The 16180-nt window shown below is 43.6% G+C and overlaps 1 protein-coding gene across 2 annotated transcripts in view; it reads right to left on the bottom strand.

The window, feature by feature from the left end:
- The window catches only part of zgc:66447 (SLAIN motif-containing protein-like), a 40363-nt gene extending 25940 nt beyond the window's left edge, over positions 1-14423 (bottom strand). For both annotated transcript variants that reach the window (XM_060832707.1, XM_060832706.1), the window contains exons 1-2: positions 13896-14423; positions 7191-7336 (exon numbers count right to left, since the gene is read on the bottom strand). In XM_060832707.1, the coding sequence (XP_060688690.1) occupies positions 7191-7336; positions 13896-14350 (601 nt within the window). In that variant the 5' untranslated portion in view covers positions 14351-14423. The remainder of the gene's footprint in view (positions 1-7190; positions 7337-13895) is intronic.
- Positions 14424-16180: the final 1757 nt, after the last annotated feature.

Below are 16180 nucleotides of genomic sequence, written 5' to 3' on the forward strand. Positions count from 1 at the left end.
TTCTAATACACTCAGGATTATGCAAATGTTCCTTCAGGTCAAAAGCTGACCACTTTATGTTTTTAGTACGATGCATGGCATCAACCGAATAAGTGAAAAATACAAATAAAATGGGTTAAAGAATGCCTTTCTGATGAATCTGTTTTGATGTGATTAACATCACAATTAAGCACCTAACTGTAAATCTAGATTAGTATTTATTTCACAATAATCTTGCAAGTGACTAATTCCTTCGTTAGCTGGATCAAAAGGTATAAAATTATTGGGAGCTACTGCTTGCTCAGAATTCTGGATATTGAGGGGCACATATTATTTTTGCACTCTTGACATAGTACAGAGTAAAAATATGGTGTGCACATTGAAGTCGAATTAGTTGGCCAGGTAATATTTTTGTGTAGGACATGTTGGGTCATCATTTCTTTAGCTATCATTTTAATGGACTTCCAATATGACTGTCACAGCTTCAAGTATGTTAGATTTTGACTGAACACAATGAATGGACATATTTGGTGCTTGGTCAGTCAAATAATGGTGTAACTAGCTTTTCAGTAAAGTGTAATGAGTGTTTAATTGTTTTCACATCATGTACCCTGATTTGTGAAATCACACAAAATGCAGCTCATCTACAAATTTTCAGATGTTGCACTTCCAAAGGGAAGGTCATCCATTATGGATGGCACGATGACTAGCACTGCTGCCTCACAGTGTCAGGGATCCGGATTCAATTCCGCCCTCAGGCGATTGTGTGGAGTTTGCACATTCTGCTAGTATCTGTGTCGGATCCCTCGAAGTGCTCCAGCTTCCTCCCATAATCCAAGGATGTGTGGGTGAGGTGAATTATAATACAGGATTGAGTTGGAGGGGGAGAGGGTTGATGGTGCGTAGTCTTTAATGGGTCAGTATGGACTTGATGCCAAATGGCCTGCTTCCACTCTGTAGGGATTCTATGATTGGACTTTAGAAAAAGGTGTAAATACATGCAATGTAAAAAAAATCAAATGTTTTACATGACTCAGATGCCTACTTTAGAGTCACAGGAATGATGGAGAAAGGGAGAGAAATTTTGTTTTCTAGTCTATAGTTTGAACTTAAGTTTAGGCACGACAGGGCTATGACTAAGCTTGACATGGCCTGTAGGCACATGCTCAGGAAGAGTCACCAGCTGCAGAAAGTAGAACCCTGAGATTCAGAAAAGTGATTGTGACAGATGACAACACCAAGAACTGTGAAGATGGCACTTTTATTTTTCCAGAGGGCAGGGCAGGAGAAGAATGCTTGCACATGCAGCTATCAAAGAAAGTGGATGCGAGTGCAGGACTGTCTTGTCTCACTGGTGACAGGAACAAAGCTATCACTGAGCTGTTCCAGTATATTTTTTTGCCAGAGGTTGTGATTGTGGTAACAATAACATAGGTAGAAAGAAGGATACAGCCCAAGATGCACAGATGAAGAATTTAAAAGAAGAAAAAAAAAGAGTTGGAAGAGGCGAGCTTCTAAAGCAGTACCACAAAACGAGAAGAAATAAACACAGACAATGGATTAGGAGGGAGGGTTTTCAATTTCAACAGTCTAATTCTGGGGCAGGTAGGTCTTGCACAAGGAGAACAGGTCACTTAAGATGTTGGAGAAAGGAAGGTTATTTGGCTCACAGTCTACTCAGCCATTCAATGAAATAGTGGCCAATCTGATAACCCTCAAATCCACTTTACTGCTTTATTCCCATACTGATTCTGATTCTTTTTAAAATAATTCTTCCTCAGTCCTTGAGCACACTACCTAGCCTCCACAGCTCTCTGCAGTCAAGAATTCTGCAGATTGACTTTCCTCAAAAAATTCCTCTTCATCTGTCTTAAACCCCTTACTCAGATTATGTCCTCTGATCCTAGACTCTCCCACAAAGGAAATCAACCTCTCATCTAGCCAGTCAGGTCACCTAAGAATTTTACATATTACAATAAAGTTTCCTCTCATTCATTCTTCAAGTACAACGATCAGAAGTCTAACATACTCAACCTCTTTGCATTACAAAAGCCCTTCTTGCACATGGATGCCATCAAGTTGCATTCTCAACTGTTGCATTCTTTGGGATAACTATGATTTTAACCCAGTGACAGTGAAGGAACATTGATATAGCTCCAAACCAGGAAGGAGTGAGACTTGGAGGGAAACTTGCAGATGGTGGTGTTCCTTTGCTGCCCTTGTCCATCTAAAATGGTAGAGATTACAGTTTGTGAGATGTTGTTGAAGGAGCCTTTGGCAATTACTGCATTGAAACTTATGGGTGGCACACAGCTTCCAGTGCTGAAGGGAATGAATGTCAAAGTTGTTAGATATGGCGCCAATTATGTAGGCTGCTTTGTGCCGATTGGTGTCAAAGAGATGTACAGCATGGAAACAGACCCTTCAGTCCAACTCATCCATGACCAGATATCCGACTCTAATATAGTCCCATTTGCCAGTACTTGGCCCATATACCTCTAAACCCTTCCTATTCATATACTCATCCAGATGTCTTTTAAAAAAGGTTGTAACTGTACCATCCTCCACCACTGCTTCTAGCAGCTCATTCCACACAGGCACCACCCACTGTGTGAAAACATTGCCACCTAGGTCCCTTTAAATCTTTCCCCTGTCATCCCAAAGGTAGATCCTCTAGTTCTGGACGTCCCCACCCAGGGAAGAGACTTTGTCTATTTATCCAATCCATGCCCCTCATGATTTTATAAACCTCTAAGGATACCCCTCAGCCCCCAACACTCCAGGGAAAACAGACCCAGCCTGTTCAATTTCTCCCTCAAGCTCAAATCCTCCAACCCTGGCAACATCCTTGTAAATCTTTTCTGAACCCTTTCAAAACATCCTTCCGACCAGAATTGCACGCAATATTCCAAAAGTGGCCTAACCAACGTCCTGTACAGCTGTAACATGGCCACCCAACTCCTATACTCTACTGGTCAGAGCATTAAGGAAAGCATACTACATGCCTTCTTCACTATCCTATCTACCTGCGACCCATTTTCAAGGAGCTATGAACTTCACTCCAAGGTCTTTGTTCAGCAACAATCCCCAGGTCCTTACCATTATGGTGGATAAGTTCTGCTCTGAATTGCTTTTCCAAAATGCAGCACCTCGCAGTTGATCTAAATTAAACTCCATCGGCCACTTCTCAGCCCGTTGGCCCATCTGATCAAGATCCCATTGTACTCTGAAGTAACCTTCTTCGCTGTCGCTACACCTCCAATTTTGGTGTCATCTGCAACATCCAAATCATTTTATATAAATGACAAATGGACCCAGCACAGATCCTAGTAGCACTCCACTGATCACAGGCCTCCAGTCTGAAAAGCAACCCTCCACCATCATCCTCTGTCTACCTTCAAGCCAGTTTTATATCCAAAATACTAGTTATCCCTGTATTCCATGAGATCTAAACTTGCTCACTAGTCTCCCAGGAGGAACCTTGCCGAATGCCTTACTGACGTCCATATAGATCATTCTATCACTCCGCCCTCATCAATCCTGTTTATTACTTCTTCATAAAACTCGATCAAGTTCCACGCACAAAGCCATGTTGACTATCCCTAATCAGTCCTTGCCTTTTTAAATACATGTACATCCTGTCCCTCAGGATTTCTTCCAACACCTTGCCCACAACCAATGTCAGGCTCACTGGTTTATAGTTCCCTGGCTTTTCCTTACCACCTTTCTTAAACAGTGGCACCATGTTAGCCAACCTCCTGTCCTCCAGCACCGCACCTACGACTATCGATGATATAAATATTGCAGCAAGGGTCCTATGTGCAACTTCAAACATCAGGCAAATGGAGAGTAACCTTTGACACTCCCAACTCATGCACTGCAGATGACAGATGGACAATGGGGAGAAAAAGGGCAGGAATTGCTTTCTGCTGAATTTCTAATCAGAGACCTGCTCCTGTAGAAAGTATTTTATGGCTGGCCCAGTTCACTTTCTGGTCAATGCTAACCTTGAACTTTGATAGCAGGAGATTCAGCAATTCTAATGCCATTGAACATCAATACAGGGGTAGATTCCCTTTACAGAGATGGGCACTAGCATACCACTAATGGGACAGTGATATAAGACCATAAGACATTGGCCTAACTTCTGCTCCCTTCAGCCAATCGGGTCTGCTCACCATTCAATCATGGCTGGCATATTTCTCAATCCCATTCTCCCCATAACCCTGGACAATCCAACCTATCTCAGTCTTAAATATACTCAACGACCTGGCCTCCACAGGCTTCTGTGGCAGTGAATTCCATAGATTCACCATACTCTGGCTGAAGAAGTTTCTCCTTCTCACCATTCTAAAAAGGTATTTTCTTTACTCTAAGGCTGTGTCTTGGGTCCTGGACACTCCCTCCAATGGAAACACCTTCCCAACATCCACTCTGTTCAGGCCAATCAGTATTCTGTAAGTTTCTATTAGATTTCCCCTCATCCTTCTAAACTCTGAATACAGACCCAAAGTCCTCAAATGTTCTTCATGTGAGACGCTTTTCATTACTGGTTCCCTGGCTTTTCCTTACCACCTTAAAACTGTGGTACCACGTTAGCCAACCTGCAGTCTTCCAGCATTCTTGTGAACCTCTGAACCCATTCCAGGACTAGTATATCCTTCCTGAGATATGGACCCAAAACTGCACGCAATACTCTAATTGTGGTCAGACCAGAGCCTTAGAGACCCTCAGAAGTAGATCACTGCTTTTATATTCAAGTCCTCTCAAAATAAGCGCTAAATTGCACATCAGAAACATGCTATCAACCGTACTATACAGATAATGTCAGGTTGTTGTTTGATCAGTCTGACTGATGGGAACCAGAGGGAACTCTGATGCGAGAAAAACAAAACTAACAATTGTTAAGTATTGCTGTAGTAAACAAAAGTGAAAGTGGTACAAACAAGTACCAGCGAGTCAAAATGTGGAATAGAATAATGTTAAAAGCACATAGTTAAAAGGCACTCTGAATGCATGCAGTTTTCATAATAAAGCAGGTGAATTGACAGGAGAAATAAGCCAGCATGATCTGGTTGTGATGGAGATGGGATTTAAGAGCGGCCATTGGCAGGCATGAATATTAAAAAAAAAGACATTTAGGAAAGATAGGCCTCAAGGAAAAGGTGGGTTAATTATGATAAGGGATAAGAACACTGTTAGTAAGGAAAAAGTATGGAGTCAAGAAACATCAAAGGGCGGTGTTGAGGGCGGGGATCAGGAGGGGGGTGTTGGGGCTGGGGACGGTGTTGGAGTCAGTGGGGGGGGGCCGGACAGAATTGGTGGTGGGGGATTCGCGCGCTGTGCGCTACTGCAGTCTCCTGAACGGGGAGCAGACTTTGAACACACCAAGCCCCAGAGGAAAAAGGCATTTAAAATCGATTAACTGAATAATCGATTACCTGAATGAAATACTGCCTGCCCATCATGTTTGGATACTTGAGGTCCCCCTGTAGTGTTTCGTGCAGAACGTCCTGGACAAGCAGAACAGACAACACAACGGGGAACCTATCAACAAGGACTGTTTACTCAAACTACTAGACTTGTGCTTGACGACACTTCACATTCAACAACCAAATATATGAACAACTTAGTGGAACACCAATGTGCTCACCAATTTCTGGGCAAATAGCAGAAGCAATGATGCAAAGACTGGAATAAACATCTGTCCCACAAATCCAACCCAAACTCTGGATCAGATAAGTGGACAACACTTTTGTTATCATTAAGAGAACAGAAATTTCACATGCACACACACCGGATCATCAATACCATGCTCACAGGGATCACATTTAGAAGAGGAAGAAACCAACAATCAATTCCCATTCCTGGACGTGATGGTAGAAAGAACATAGAATGGTAAATGCATCAAAATGTACAAGAAAACCATATGCACATGCTGACCAGGCCCTGAACAACGCAGAAACCACAAACACACACAAGAGATGCTGTACAAAAGGGCAAAAAACATTGCAACACTCCTGACCTATGAAGGGAATAACCCCTCTACAGAGTATCCGCCAACAATGTATATCCCTGCAACTTCATCTGCAGATGCCGAACAGACGAACAACGCGACTAGGAAATGCCACTATCCATGCTACCTTACATGAAAAGGTCTCAGAACTGACAGCCAGACTTCTCCAACCATTGGGATTCAAGAAAACCCATAAACCAATAGCCAGGTTCAGGCAACTTAAATTCTGGATTAATGGTGCCGGAAAAGCACAGCAGATCAGGCAGCATCCGAGGAGCAGTAAAATCCTGTGGTGGCAGGGGAAGGTGCCAGGACGGGAGGGTGGGTTGTAGGGGGGCGTGGACCTGACCAGGTCGTCACAGAAAGCCTGTGCCCACACCACTTTCCTCACCTCCATCCAAAGCCCTAAAGGAGCCTTCCACATCCATCAAAGTTTTACCTGCACATCCACCAATATCATTTCTTGTACCCATTGCTCCCAATGCGGTCTCCTCTACATTGGGGAGACTGGGCACCTCCTAGCAAAGCGCTTTAGGGAACATCTCTGGAACATCTGCACCAATCAACTACAGCGCCCTGTGGCCCAACATTTCAACTCCCCCTCCCACTCTGCTGAGGACATGGAGGTCCTGGGCCTCCTTCACCGTCGCTCCCTCACCACCAGACGCCTGGAGGAAGAACACCTCATCTTCTGCCTCAGAACACTTCAATCCCAGGGAATCAATGTAGACTTCAGTTTCCTCATTTCCCCTTCCCCCACCTCACCCCAGTTCCAAACTTCCAGTTCAGCACTGTCCCCATGACTTGTCCTACCTGCCTATCTTTGTTTCCACCTATCCACTCCACCCTGACCTATCACCTTCACCCCTCCCCGACTCACCTATTGTACTCTATGCTACTTTCTCCCTACCCCACCCACCTCTCATTTATCTCTCCACCCTTCAGGCACTCTGCCTGTATCCCGAAATGTCGATTTTACTGCTCTTTGGATGCTTTCTGAGCTGCTGTGCTTTTCCAGCACCACTAATCCAGAATCTGGTTTCCAGCATCTGCAGTCATCATTTTTACCTCCGACAACTCAAAGCAGAAGACCCTATACCCGTCACTTGCAAGACAAACGTAATTTACAAGATATCCTGAACAAAAGACTGCATGAAACCTGGAGAATTTTATTCAACTGGCACATTCAACTTACCTTGATCAAGTCTGCACATGAGACTGCGGCAAGCAGCTTCAGTCTCTCGGCTAGGATGATCAAGCACCTGCCTGCACCATTTGAGAGGACTTTGTGCCTTCTGGTTTGCATCTGTTGTTGCTGTCTTCTTTGGTGAAACATATAACCTTTTAAACAAAAAATAAATCAGAAAACAGTTCCTTCTGCAGATATGCAACTTCAGACTAACATGCAGTAAGAGTGACAACAAGGAACTATATGGATAAAGATAATTTGGGCTTAAACCCTCATTATCCAAATGACTATAGCAACATAGCTCTCCTTCTATTAATAGAGTCGTAAAGTGGGGTCTACAGCACAAAAACAGGTCTTTCGACCCAATTTGCCCATATGGCCCAGTTTTCACAATTTAAACTAGTTCCATTTGCCTATGTTTTGTCTATGCGCCTCCATACACCTCTCTAAATGGTTCTTAAATGATGAAATTGTTGTTGTGGTTCTGTTCGCCGAGCTGGAAGTTTTTGCTGCAAACGTTTCGTTCCCTGGCTAGGGAACATCATCAGTGCTATTGGAGCCTCCTGTGAAGCGCTGTTTTGATGTTTCTTCCGGTATTTATAGTGGTTTGTTCTTGCCGCTTCCGGGTGTCAGTTTCAGCTGTAGTGGTTTGTATATGGGTTCCAGGTCCATGTGTCTGTTAATGGAGTTTGTGGATGAATGCCATGCCTCTAGGAATTCCCTGGCTGTTCTCTGTCTGGCTTGTCCTATGATGGTATGTTTTCCCAGTCAAATTCATGTTCCTGGTTGTCTGAGTGTATGGCTACTAGGGATAGCTGGTCGTGTCGTTTTGTGGCTAGCTGATGTTCATGGATGCGGATTGTTAGCTGTCTTCCTGTTTGTCCTATATAGTGTTTTGTGCAGTCCTTGCATGGTATTTTGTAAACTACGTTAGTTTGGCTCGTGCTGGCTATTGGGTCCTTTGTTCTAGTGAGTTGTTGTCTGAGTGTGGAAGTTGGCTTGTGTGCTGTTATGAGTCCTAAGGGTCGCAGTAGTCTGGCTGTCAGTTCTGAGACGCTCCTGACGTATGGTAGTGTGGCTAGTCCTTTTGGTTGTGGCATGTCCTTGTTCCGTGGTCTATCTCTTAGGCATCTGGTGATAAAGTTGCGAACACGCAATAGTCATGCTGTTAAATTATACAAAAGTTGGTTAAAGTGCACTTTTTTTAAAAATAAAAAGTAGTTAAGTCATTATGAACATTATGAAGCTAGACTGCTTCAGGGTCAGATGGTGTTGTTGCAATTTTTTTTACTACCGAAATTCAACAAAAAGAAAAATCTTGCCTGGTTGGAACTGTGACCAACAGACGCAGGCTCACCTAACTGCCTTGACTATGTGCTAAAAAAGTACATGGGGCCATCAACGCTCTCCAGTTAATACACTACTGTTCAATTCTATGTTTTGCTTATATGCATGGAGTTAAGCACAAAAACCTCCAAGTTGTCATCCAAATTACCCTTTGCCTCCACAGAACAGATAATTATAGTGATTTATCAATGAATTCTACAAAGAAATTAATGCAAATTCAAAGTTATGGCAAAGCTGCATTCATTTTTAGTAGCATGATCAGCCAATCTGGTTCTGACAAATGGTCTTGAGTCTTATTCTTGGAAAAATCTACAAAATTTGTTACTTTACTCATCTCTTTTCCATTTATATTGATCTCTGTATCAGATGCAATCTAATTTGTATTTGTTGTTTTCTACTTCCTGGTTTGGATCCTGCCTCTTCATGGGCATTCTGCAACTTTGTTGGTTTAAGATCGTAGGACCATAAAATACAGAAACAGAACTAGGCCATTCCACCCATTGATTCTGCACTGTGATTAAGAGCACAGTTGTCACAATTGTGGCAGTCAACAAAAGCAAACCAGGATTCTCCTGTGTCATTGATCTGAAAATTCAAGCTATGATAGCAAAGTATAGGACCAGAAAAGAAAATTATATAACGTATTTCACACCAACCAGAGAGAAAATAAAAACAAAGATCTTCATAGTAAAAGATCTTCTGATGTAAAAATACAATAATTCTTAAAACAAAAACAGTGTGACCAACCCAAACAAATTATAAAACAACTCAAAAGTTAAGCAATGGCACAATCTGCTTTGTAGGTCCTGGTTGAAGGACAAAATGTTAAAAGATAATGGGTGAGATCTTTGGTCTTCAAAATAAATTCCAAACTTCCAAATCAACGTGAAGTTCAATTTAACATCACAGCATAAAGAAACATTCATATCTTGACCCACATCAACTGCAGAGCAAGTGTGTACACAGCTGACCTTGTTTAAAACAGCGTGCTTATCTTTTTACACTGGAGGCTTGGGGCTTTCCAGTTCCACCTCATTCCCTCTCAGAACGTCTGGGAGAGTATTTCAAAGATTCCGTGCTGAGATTTGAGATTGGTCGACAATCTCCAACATTCTACTGAGAAAGAAGCAAAATCTCTGAAGTGTCCAGGATGTTAGTAATTTAGCATTATAGTAATTAAGCTTTATAGCAGCTTATTTTTGACTAACAATAATGGATCTGTTCCGGTAGTAGTTCCAGCTGGGAAGCATTTTCAAATTGAATTAGTGTTCCTGTCTTTACATCCTCATCCTATAATGACTAGATTTTTAACAAGAAACCTATAACTTTGTACAGTTATCAGTGAACTATGATATCTGAACAACAGATCATCAAACTGAATGACAACCTTATTTAAAAGGCTTTTCTTTAGCAAGAAAAGGGGCTGGCCATACTGTTCAGTATTTCTCACGTTCCACCAACACTGCCCTCTATAAGTACTAGTCTCAACTTCACCATCTCACTCACACCATTTCTACCCAGCAAGGTTGTAGGTCAATTTAACCAAACTACATACTCACCATCACTTTCAACTACCAGCTCACCAATCTTCATCTCTCTCTACTCTTCTCTGTAGAATACCACTCAGTTGCAACAAGACCTATCTGGCTCCTCAGGTTATTTTAAAGAATACTGGATTTCACCCTGGTGTTTTTGATATTGATACAAAAAAAGGTTCAGTTGCCTATCATAATTACGAACTTGCGCACAGATTGTCATGGTTCCCTTCAAATAGTGACTACACTTTCAACAATTTACAAAAAAAGTTAAACAAACCTCCAAGATCTGCATTCCTTTAGCCCTCTATTTGAGACGGCCTTTAATTATTTAGGTTCCAAGTTATGGAAATTCAGCTTCTAAACGCTTGTTTGGCTTTCTTCCTAGATGATTCTTTCTATCAAGTTTTGTCTCCATTTTTAGAACAGAGTCATAGAATGCCTGAAATGTGGAAACCAGCCATTTGACCCATTGAGTCCACGCTGACCCTCTGAACAGTATTCCACCCAGCGCCACCTCCCAGCATATCCCCATAACCTTGCAATTCCCATGGCAAATCCACCTAAATCCACATCTTTGGACTGTGGGAGGAAACTAGCACCCCCACAAGGAAGCCCACACAGACACAGGGATGGGCAAACTCCACACAGCAATCAGAGGTGGAACTGAACTTGGTCCCATGCCTCGCCAATGGCACAGTGGTTAGTATCTGCTCATCTGTCTGGATGCCAATTTATCCGACGAGGTGCCTCATGATGTTACTATGTTAAAAATGTTATGTAAAAAGTAAATTCACATAGTTGTATCCAACAGCTATGCAATGTCAGTTAAGCTGGTTAGCGTCATTGAATTCACCCGAGCCATCTTCCATTTCATTTGGAGATCAAGGACATGTACAAAACTCTGGATAACGTAAGGAAGAACGTTGCCAACACAACCCTCATCCAGATAACCACCCACGTGTAGCTGCATCAAGCTCTGTGCAGATCCTCGGTACACAAACACCAAGTGTCACTTGTACTGAGGTTCTATCTGGCACCGGTGTTACAAAGGATGGTCTGGCCTAGTTTGGCTCCAAGTCATTGGACCACTCCATATCTGTTTTTTCCCCTCGCAAATGTCTTCATTAAGGACATCTTCAATCACAAGTCCATCAGGAAGTGGAAAGCACAAAGCATCCTTGAGACCCTGTGGGACATAAAAGTGGGCCCTGTCGGGTTGTTTCTTGAGCAGACTATCATAGTCTTTTGCATAACGCCTCATCACCAGAATTTTTGAAACGCGCCCATACATTACTTGGCTGGTGGTGAGGAGACAATACCTGGGAGATCCTTCATGTATGCCTGGAGTCTGTGGTACCACTACTAGGTGGGGTGATGGAGACTGTAATACACCTACTGGAATGTGCCCTTGCAAGGGAAGCCTGGAGAGAGATCCAGTGGTTTTTGTCAATGTTCGTCTGGGGGACACACTGAGGCAAAGATTGATTCTGCCTGGAGGACCATCGACTCAGTGAAATATGCTCTTTAGTCTGTCCAAAATCTGGTGGTATTCCAGAACAAGAAGTGGATGCCGAATGAGTTTTGCAGACTGTCACATTCCAAATCTAGGACTATGTGCTGAGGTGTGTATTAAAGTTTGCGGCAGCTGCTGCCAAGGCACAACAGGAAAAGAAAACTGTTTAAGGTCATTCTGCCAGAATTAAATGGGGTTCATTCAGTTATCAAACATTTCCCACCCCCAACAGTGGCTCAAGTATATGTAAATACTGTCTTGCACAAGTACGTACTTTTTACGAATAAAGTATGTTTTTGAAATTAAGGCTGGTTTGCGATGCAGAACAACACCAACAGCATGGATTCAATTCCCACAGTTACCATAAAGTACCTAGCAACCTCTCCTCTAGCCTGAGGCATGGTGACCCTCAGGTTAAACTGCTACCAGTCTGATGAGAGAGCAGCCCTATGATCTGGCAAGACTATGGTGAGTTTTGTTGCTGTTTGTCATCTTTATAAATGATCTAGAGGAGGGGCTTGAAAGCTGGGTGAGCAAGTTTGCGGATGACGCAAAGGTCGGTGGAGTTGTGGACAGTGAAGAAGGATGTGGCAGGTTACAGCGGGATTATAGATAGGTTGCAGAGCTGGGCAGAAAGGTGGCAGATGGAATTCAATGTAGCTAAGTGTGAAGTCATTCACTTTGGTAGGAGTAACAAGAAGATGGATTACTGGGCTAATGGTAGGCTACTTGGTAGTGTGGATGAGCAGAGGGATCTTGGTGTCCATGTACACAGATCTCTGAAAGTTGCCACCCAGGTAAATAGTGCTGTGAGGAAGGCATATGGTGTACTGGGCTTTATTGGTAGAGGAATTGAGTTCCGGAGTCCTGAGGTCATGTTGCAGTTGTATAAGACTATGGTGCGGCCTCATCTGGAGTATTGTGTGCAGTTTTGGTCGCCATACTATAGGAAGGATGTGGAGGCATTAGAACGAGTGCAGAGGAGGTTTACCAGGATGTTGCCTGGCATGGTAGGAAGATCGTATGAGGAAAGGCTGAGGCACTTGGGCCTGTTCTCATTGGAGAAAAGAAGGTTTAGGGGAGATTTGATAGAGGTGTATAAGATGATTAGGGGTTTAGATAGGGTAGACACTGAGAACCTTTTACCGCTAATGGAGTCAGCTGTTACTAGGGGACACAGCTTTAAATTAAGGGGTGGTAGGTATAGGACAGATGTTAGGGGTAGATTCTTTACGCAGCGGGTTGTGAGTTCATGGAATGCCCTACCAGTAGCAGTGGTGAACTCTCCCTCTTTATGGTCATTTAAGCAGGAATTGGATAGGCATATGGAAGTTATTGGGCTAGTGTAGGTTAGGTAGGATTTGGTCGGCGCAACATCGAGGGCCGAAGGGCCTGTACTGCGCTGTATTTTTCTATGTTCTATGTTCTAGTCTATATTAAAAAGTTAGAGCTGAAAATGTGCTGCTGGAAAAGCGCAGCAGATCAGGCAGCATCCAAGGAGCAGGAGAATCGACGTTTCGGTCATGAGCCCTACAGGCGAGCTCATTCTTCATTCCTCATGCCCAAAACGTCGATTCTCCTGCTCCTTGGATGCTGCCTGACCTGCTGTGCTTTTCCAGCAGCACATTTTCAGCTCTAATCTCCAGCATCTGCAGTCCTCACTTTCTCCTATATTAAAAAGTTAGTCTGGTTTAATTTCAATTTCAGCTCTAAATCAAAATTACCATATACTACTTTATTTAAGCAAGATAGGCTGCATCCAAAGTTTTAAAATGGAGACGAGAGGAAACTTGCTTCATGAAAAGAAGCCATTTCAAGTAATTAGTTTATTGGTTTTAGTGTATTTGGAGGTCAAGTTTTCCAACATTTTTTAAATGATATACCTAAGCATACAGCTTCATTAGTTTAAACTTAGCAATTCTATATATTTAACATCAACAGGTAAAAGCTTTGCAGCCAATACCTCTGATTTTAAATGGTTCACCTCATTTAAGCGTAATGTATATTGACTAAAACATGAAAAAAATATATAAACATGAGAACAAGCAGCGAACGAATCATCCTCAATGGGAAAATAAAGGAAGTAGCTTAAAAGTGATCCAAATACTTGGCCGATAAAATCCTGCTGCCAAAGGAATGCGATATCGACAGCTAATGTCCTAAAACTGACCTGGGAGAACACTACAAGACCAGATCGACAACTTTTCGGAAAAGGACATCACGGATTTCATGAGACAGTTCAAAATGTCGGGATAGGTGCACTGCAATCAGACTGGGGAGGATAACCACGCGGTTCTGTTTGGCAACACTTACCAGCTGTCTTCTTCCACAGTCCCGAAGTCCGGTTCCAGCTCCAGGATATCCTCCTCCAGATAAACCGGCGGCGGCTGCTCTTCACCCCCCTCCGAGTAGCACCTGGCCACCCCGGGGAGGACGTTGCTCAACAATGCCTCGCAGTCGGCCAGAAGCGGGTCACCGGGACCCAGCTCCACGTCCAGGACATCAGGGGCGCGCTCGATCAGATCGCCGTTGGCCGGAGGGGGCGGCCTGTCCCCGCCGCCGGTGAGCGCCTTCCCCCCGCGGCCGCGGCCGCTCCGACACCGGAGCTGCTCGTTCTGCAACTCCAGCTTTTTGACCAGGTCCTGCAGCTTTTTCACCTCCTTGTCTGCGTCGAGCAGCGGCGTGACGATGGCAGCCGCGCATCCCGAGCCGTTCGGTGCCCCCGGGTCAACTCCCGCCTCGGGCTCGGTTGAACTGGGTCCCACCATTGGCTGGCCGGTGGCACTCACAGACCGGCCGCTCGCATCGCCATCGCCATCGCCACCATCTTAGATAAAGACGCCCTCTGACACTCACTCTGGGCATGCGCAGACCCCTGGGGTGACCGGGGGCGCATGCGCGGTCACCGCGAGCCGAGATTGGCGCCAAATTGGACCATGGTTTCAGAGATGAACGATTGAAATGTGTCAGCGACAACCAATCTGGAAACACGAGCTGGTGCATCTCCCAGTTACTGCACACGAGAAGCCAGACGCCACATAGAATGGAAACAAAAAAAAAATTGGAAAGTGTTCTGTACAGAGATTGCTGAAGAAACTCAGGAGGGTTGACTGCATCTATGGAGAGATGATGAAGGTTGAAAATGTGTTGCTGGTTAAAGCACAGCAGGTTAGGCAGCATCCAAGGAATAGGAAATTCGATGTTTCGGGCATAAGCCCTTCATCAGGAAAGAGATGATGAAGGAGCAGCTAGTGCTTCCAATGAAACCCTGTTGGACCATAACCTGGTGTTGTGTGGTTTTTAACTTTATCTATGGAAAGAGACACAATTCAGGTTGGGCAGCATGGTGGCACAGTGGTTAGCACTACTGCCTCACAGCTCCAGAGACCCGGGTTCAATTCCCGCCTCAGGCGACTGGCTGTGTGGAGTTTGCACATTCTCCCCGTGTCTGCGTGGGTTTCCTCCGGGTGCTCCGGTTTCCTCCCACAGTCCAAAGATGTGCGGGTCAGGTGAATTGGCCATGCTAAATTGCCCGTAGGTAAGGGGTATGGGTTGCGCTTTGGTGGGTCGGTGTGGACTTGTTGGGCCGAAGGGCCTGTTTCCACACTGTAAGTAATCTAATCTAAAAGGTCTATCTAGACCTGCTGAATTTTTCCAATATTTTGTGTTTAAGATTTCCAGTATCCATAACATCTTGCTTTTATTTTAATGTTGAAAAGATACAGCAGTGCAGCAAAGTGAATTTCGTAGCTTTTTCCCCAGAATGACCGTTACTCAACTGCTCTTACACATACTCTGATACGTCGAGATTTATTATTATTCTGTTCAGTATTATGAAGATTAAAGAACAAACCATGACTTTACTAAGCAAATTTCAAACTAACATTCCAACGGATTCACTGATGCTTCATTGATAATTTCCAATTGTAACAGAGGACTGATGGCATTTGTGTTGCATATATAGACTCTGAAAATATGCTTATTATGTATCATGTAATAAATGTATACTGAAATTGAACCCATTAAGTGAATGGGAAACCAAGTTTCTCATAGACCTCTGTGTGTTATCAATCACTGGCAACTTGAGGACTGTAGTACTACCACTAATCCTCCATTCTATTCTTTTAAAGTAAAGCATTAAATGGATTAGATAGCCTCTGGGTCATCCTTTCTAAATTTTTAAATAAACCTGTTTGATTATGTTATGACACACAAGCATGACAGGTGGGACTTAAATCCAGACCTCTTAGGCAGAGGTATAAATTCATGCTGGCTCTATAGCAAGTACCTTCCAACCCACAACCACTCCATTCTAGGATAAGGGCAGCAAATACACATGAACACCACTATTACTAGATCAAAAAACTGGAACTCCCTCCTTATAGTGGTATTGTGGATGTATCTACATCAAATAGATGGCAACAGTTCAAGAAGATAGCTCATCACTTTCACAAGAGCAATACAAGATGGGCAATAAATGAATGAATTAAAAGAAAGAACCACCATCTCTACAAAAGCCCTAGTCGTAGAGATGTACAGCATGGAAACAGACCCTTCAGTCTAACTCGTCTATGCTGACCAGATACCCCAAACTAATC

This window comes from Hemiscyllium ocellatum, chromosome 11 (assembly GCF_020745735.1).
Source record: "Hemiscyllium ocellatum isolate sHemOce1 chromosome 11, sHemOce1.pat.X.cur, whole genome shotgun sequence".
NCBI lineage: Eukaryota > Metazoa > Chordata > Chondrichthyes > Orectolobiformes > Hemiscylliidae > Hemiscyllium > Hemiscyllium ocellatum.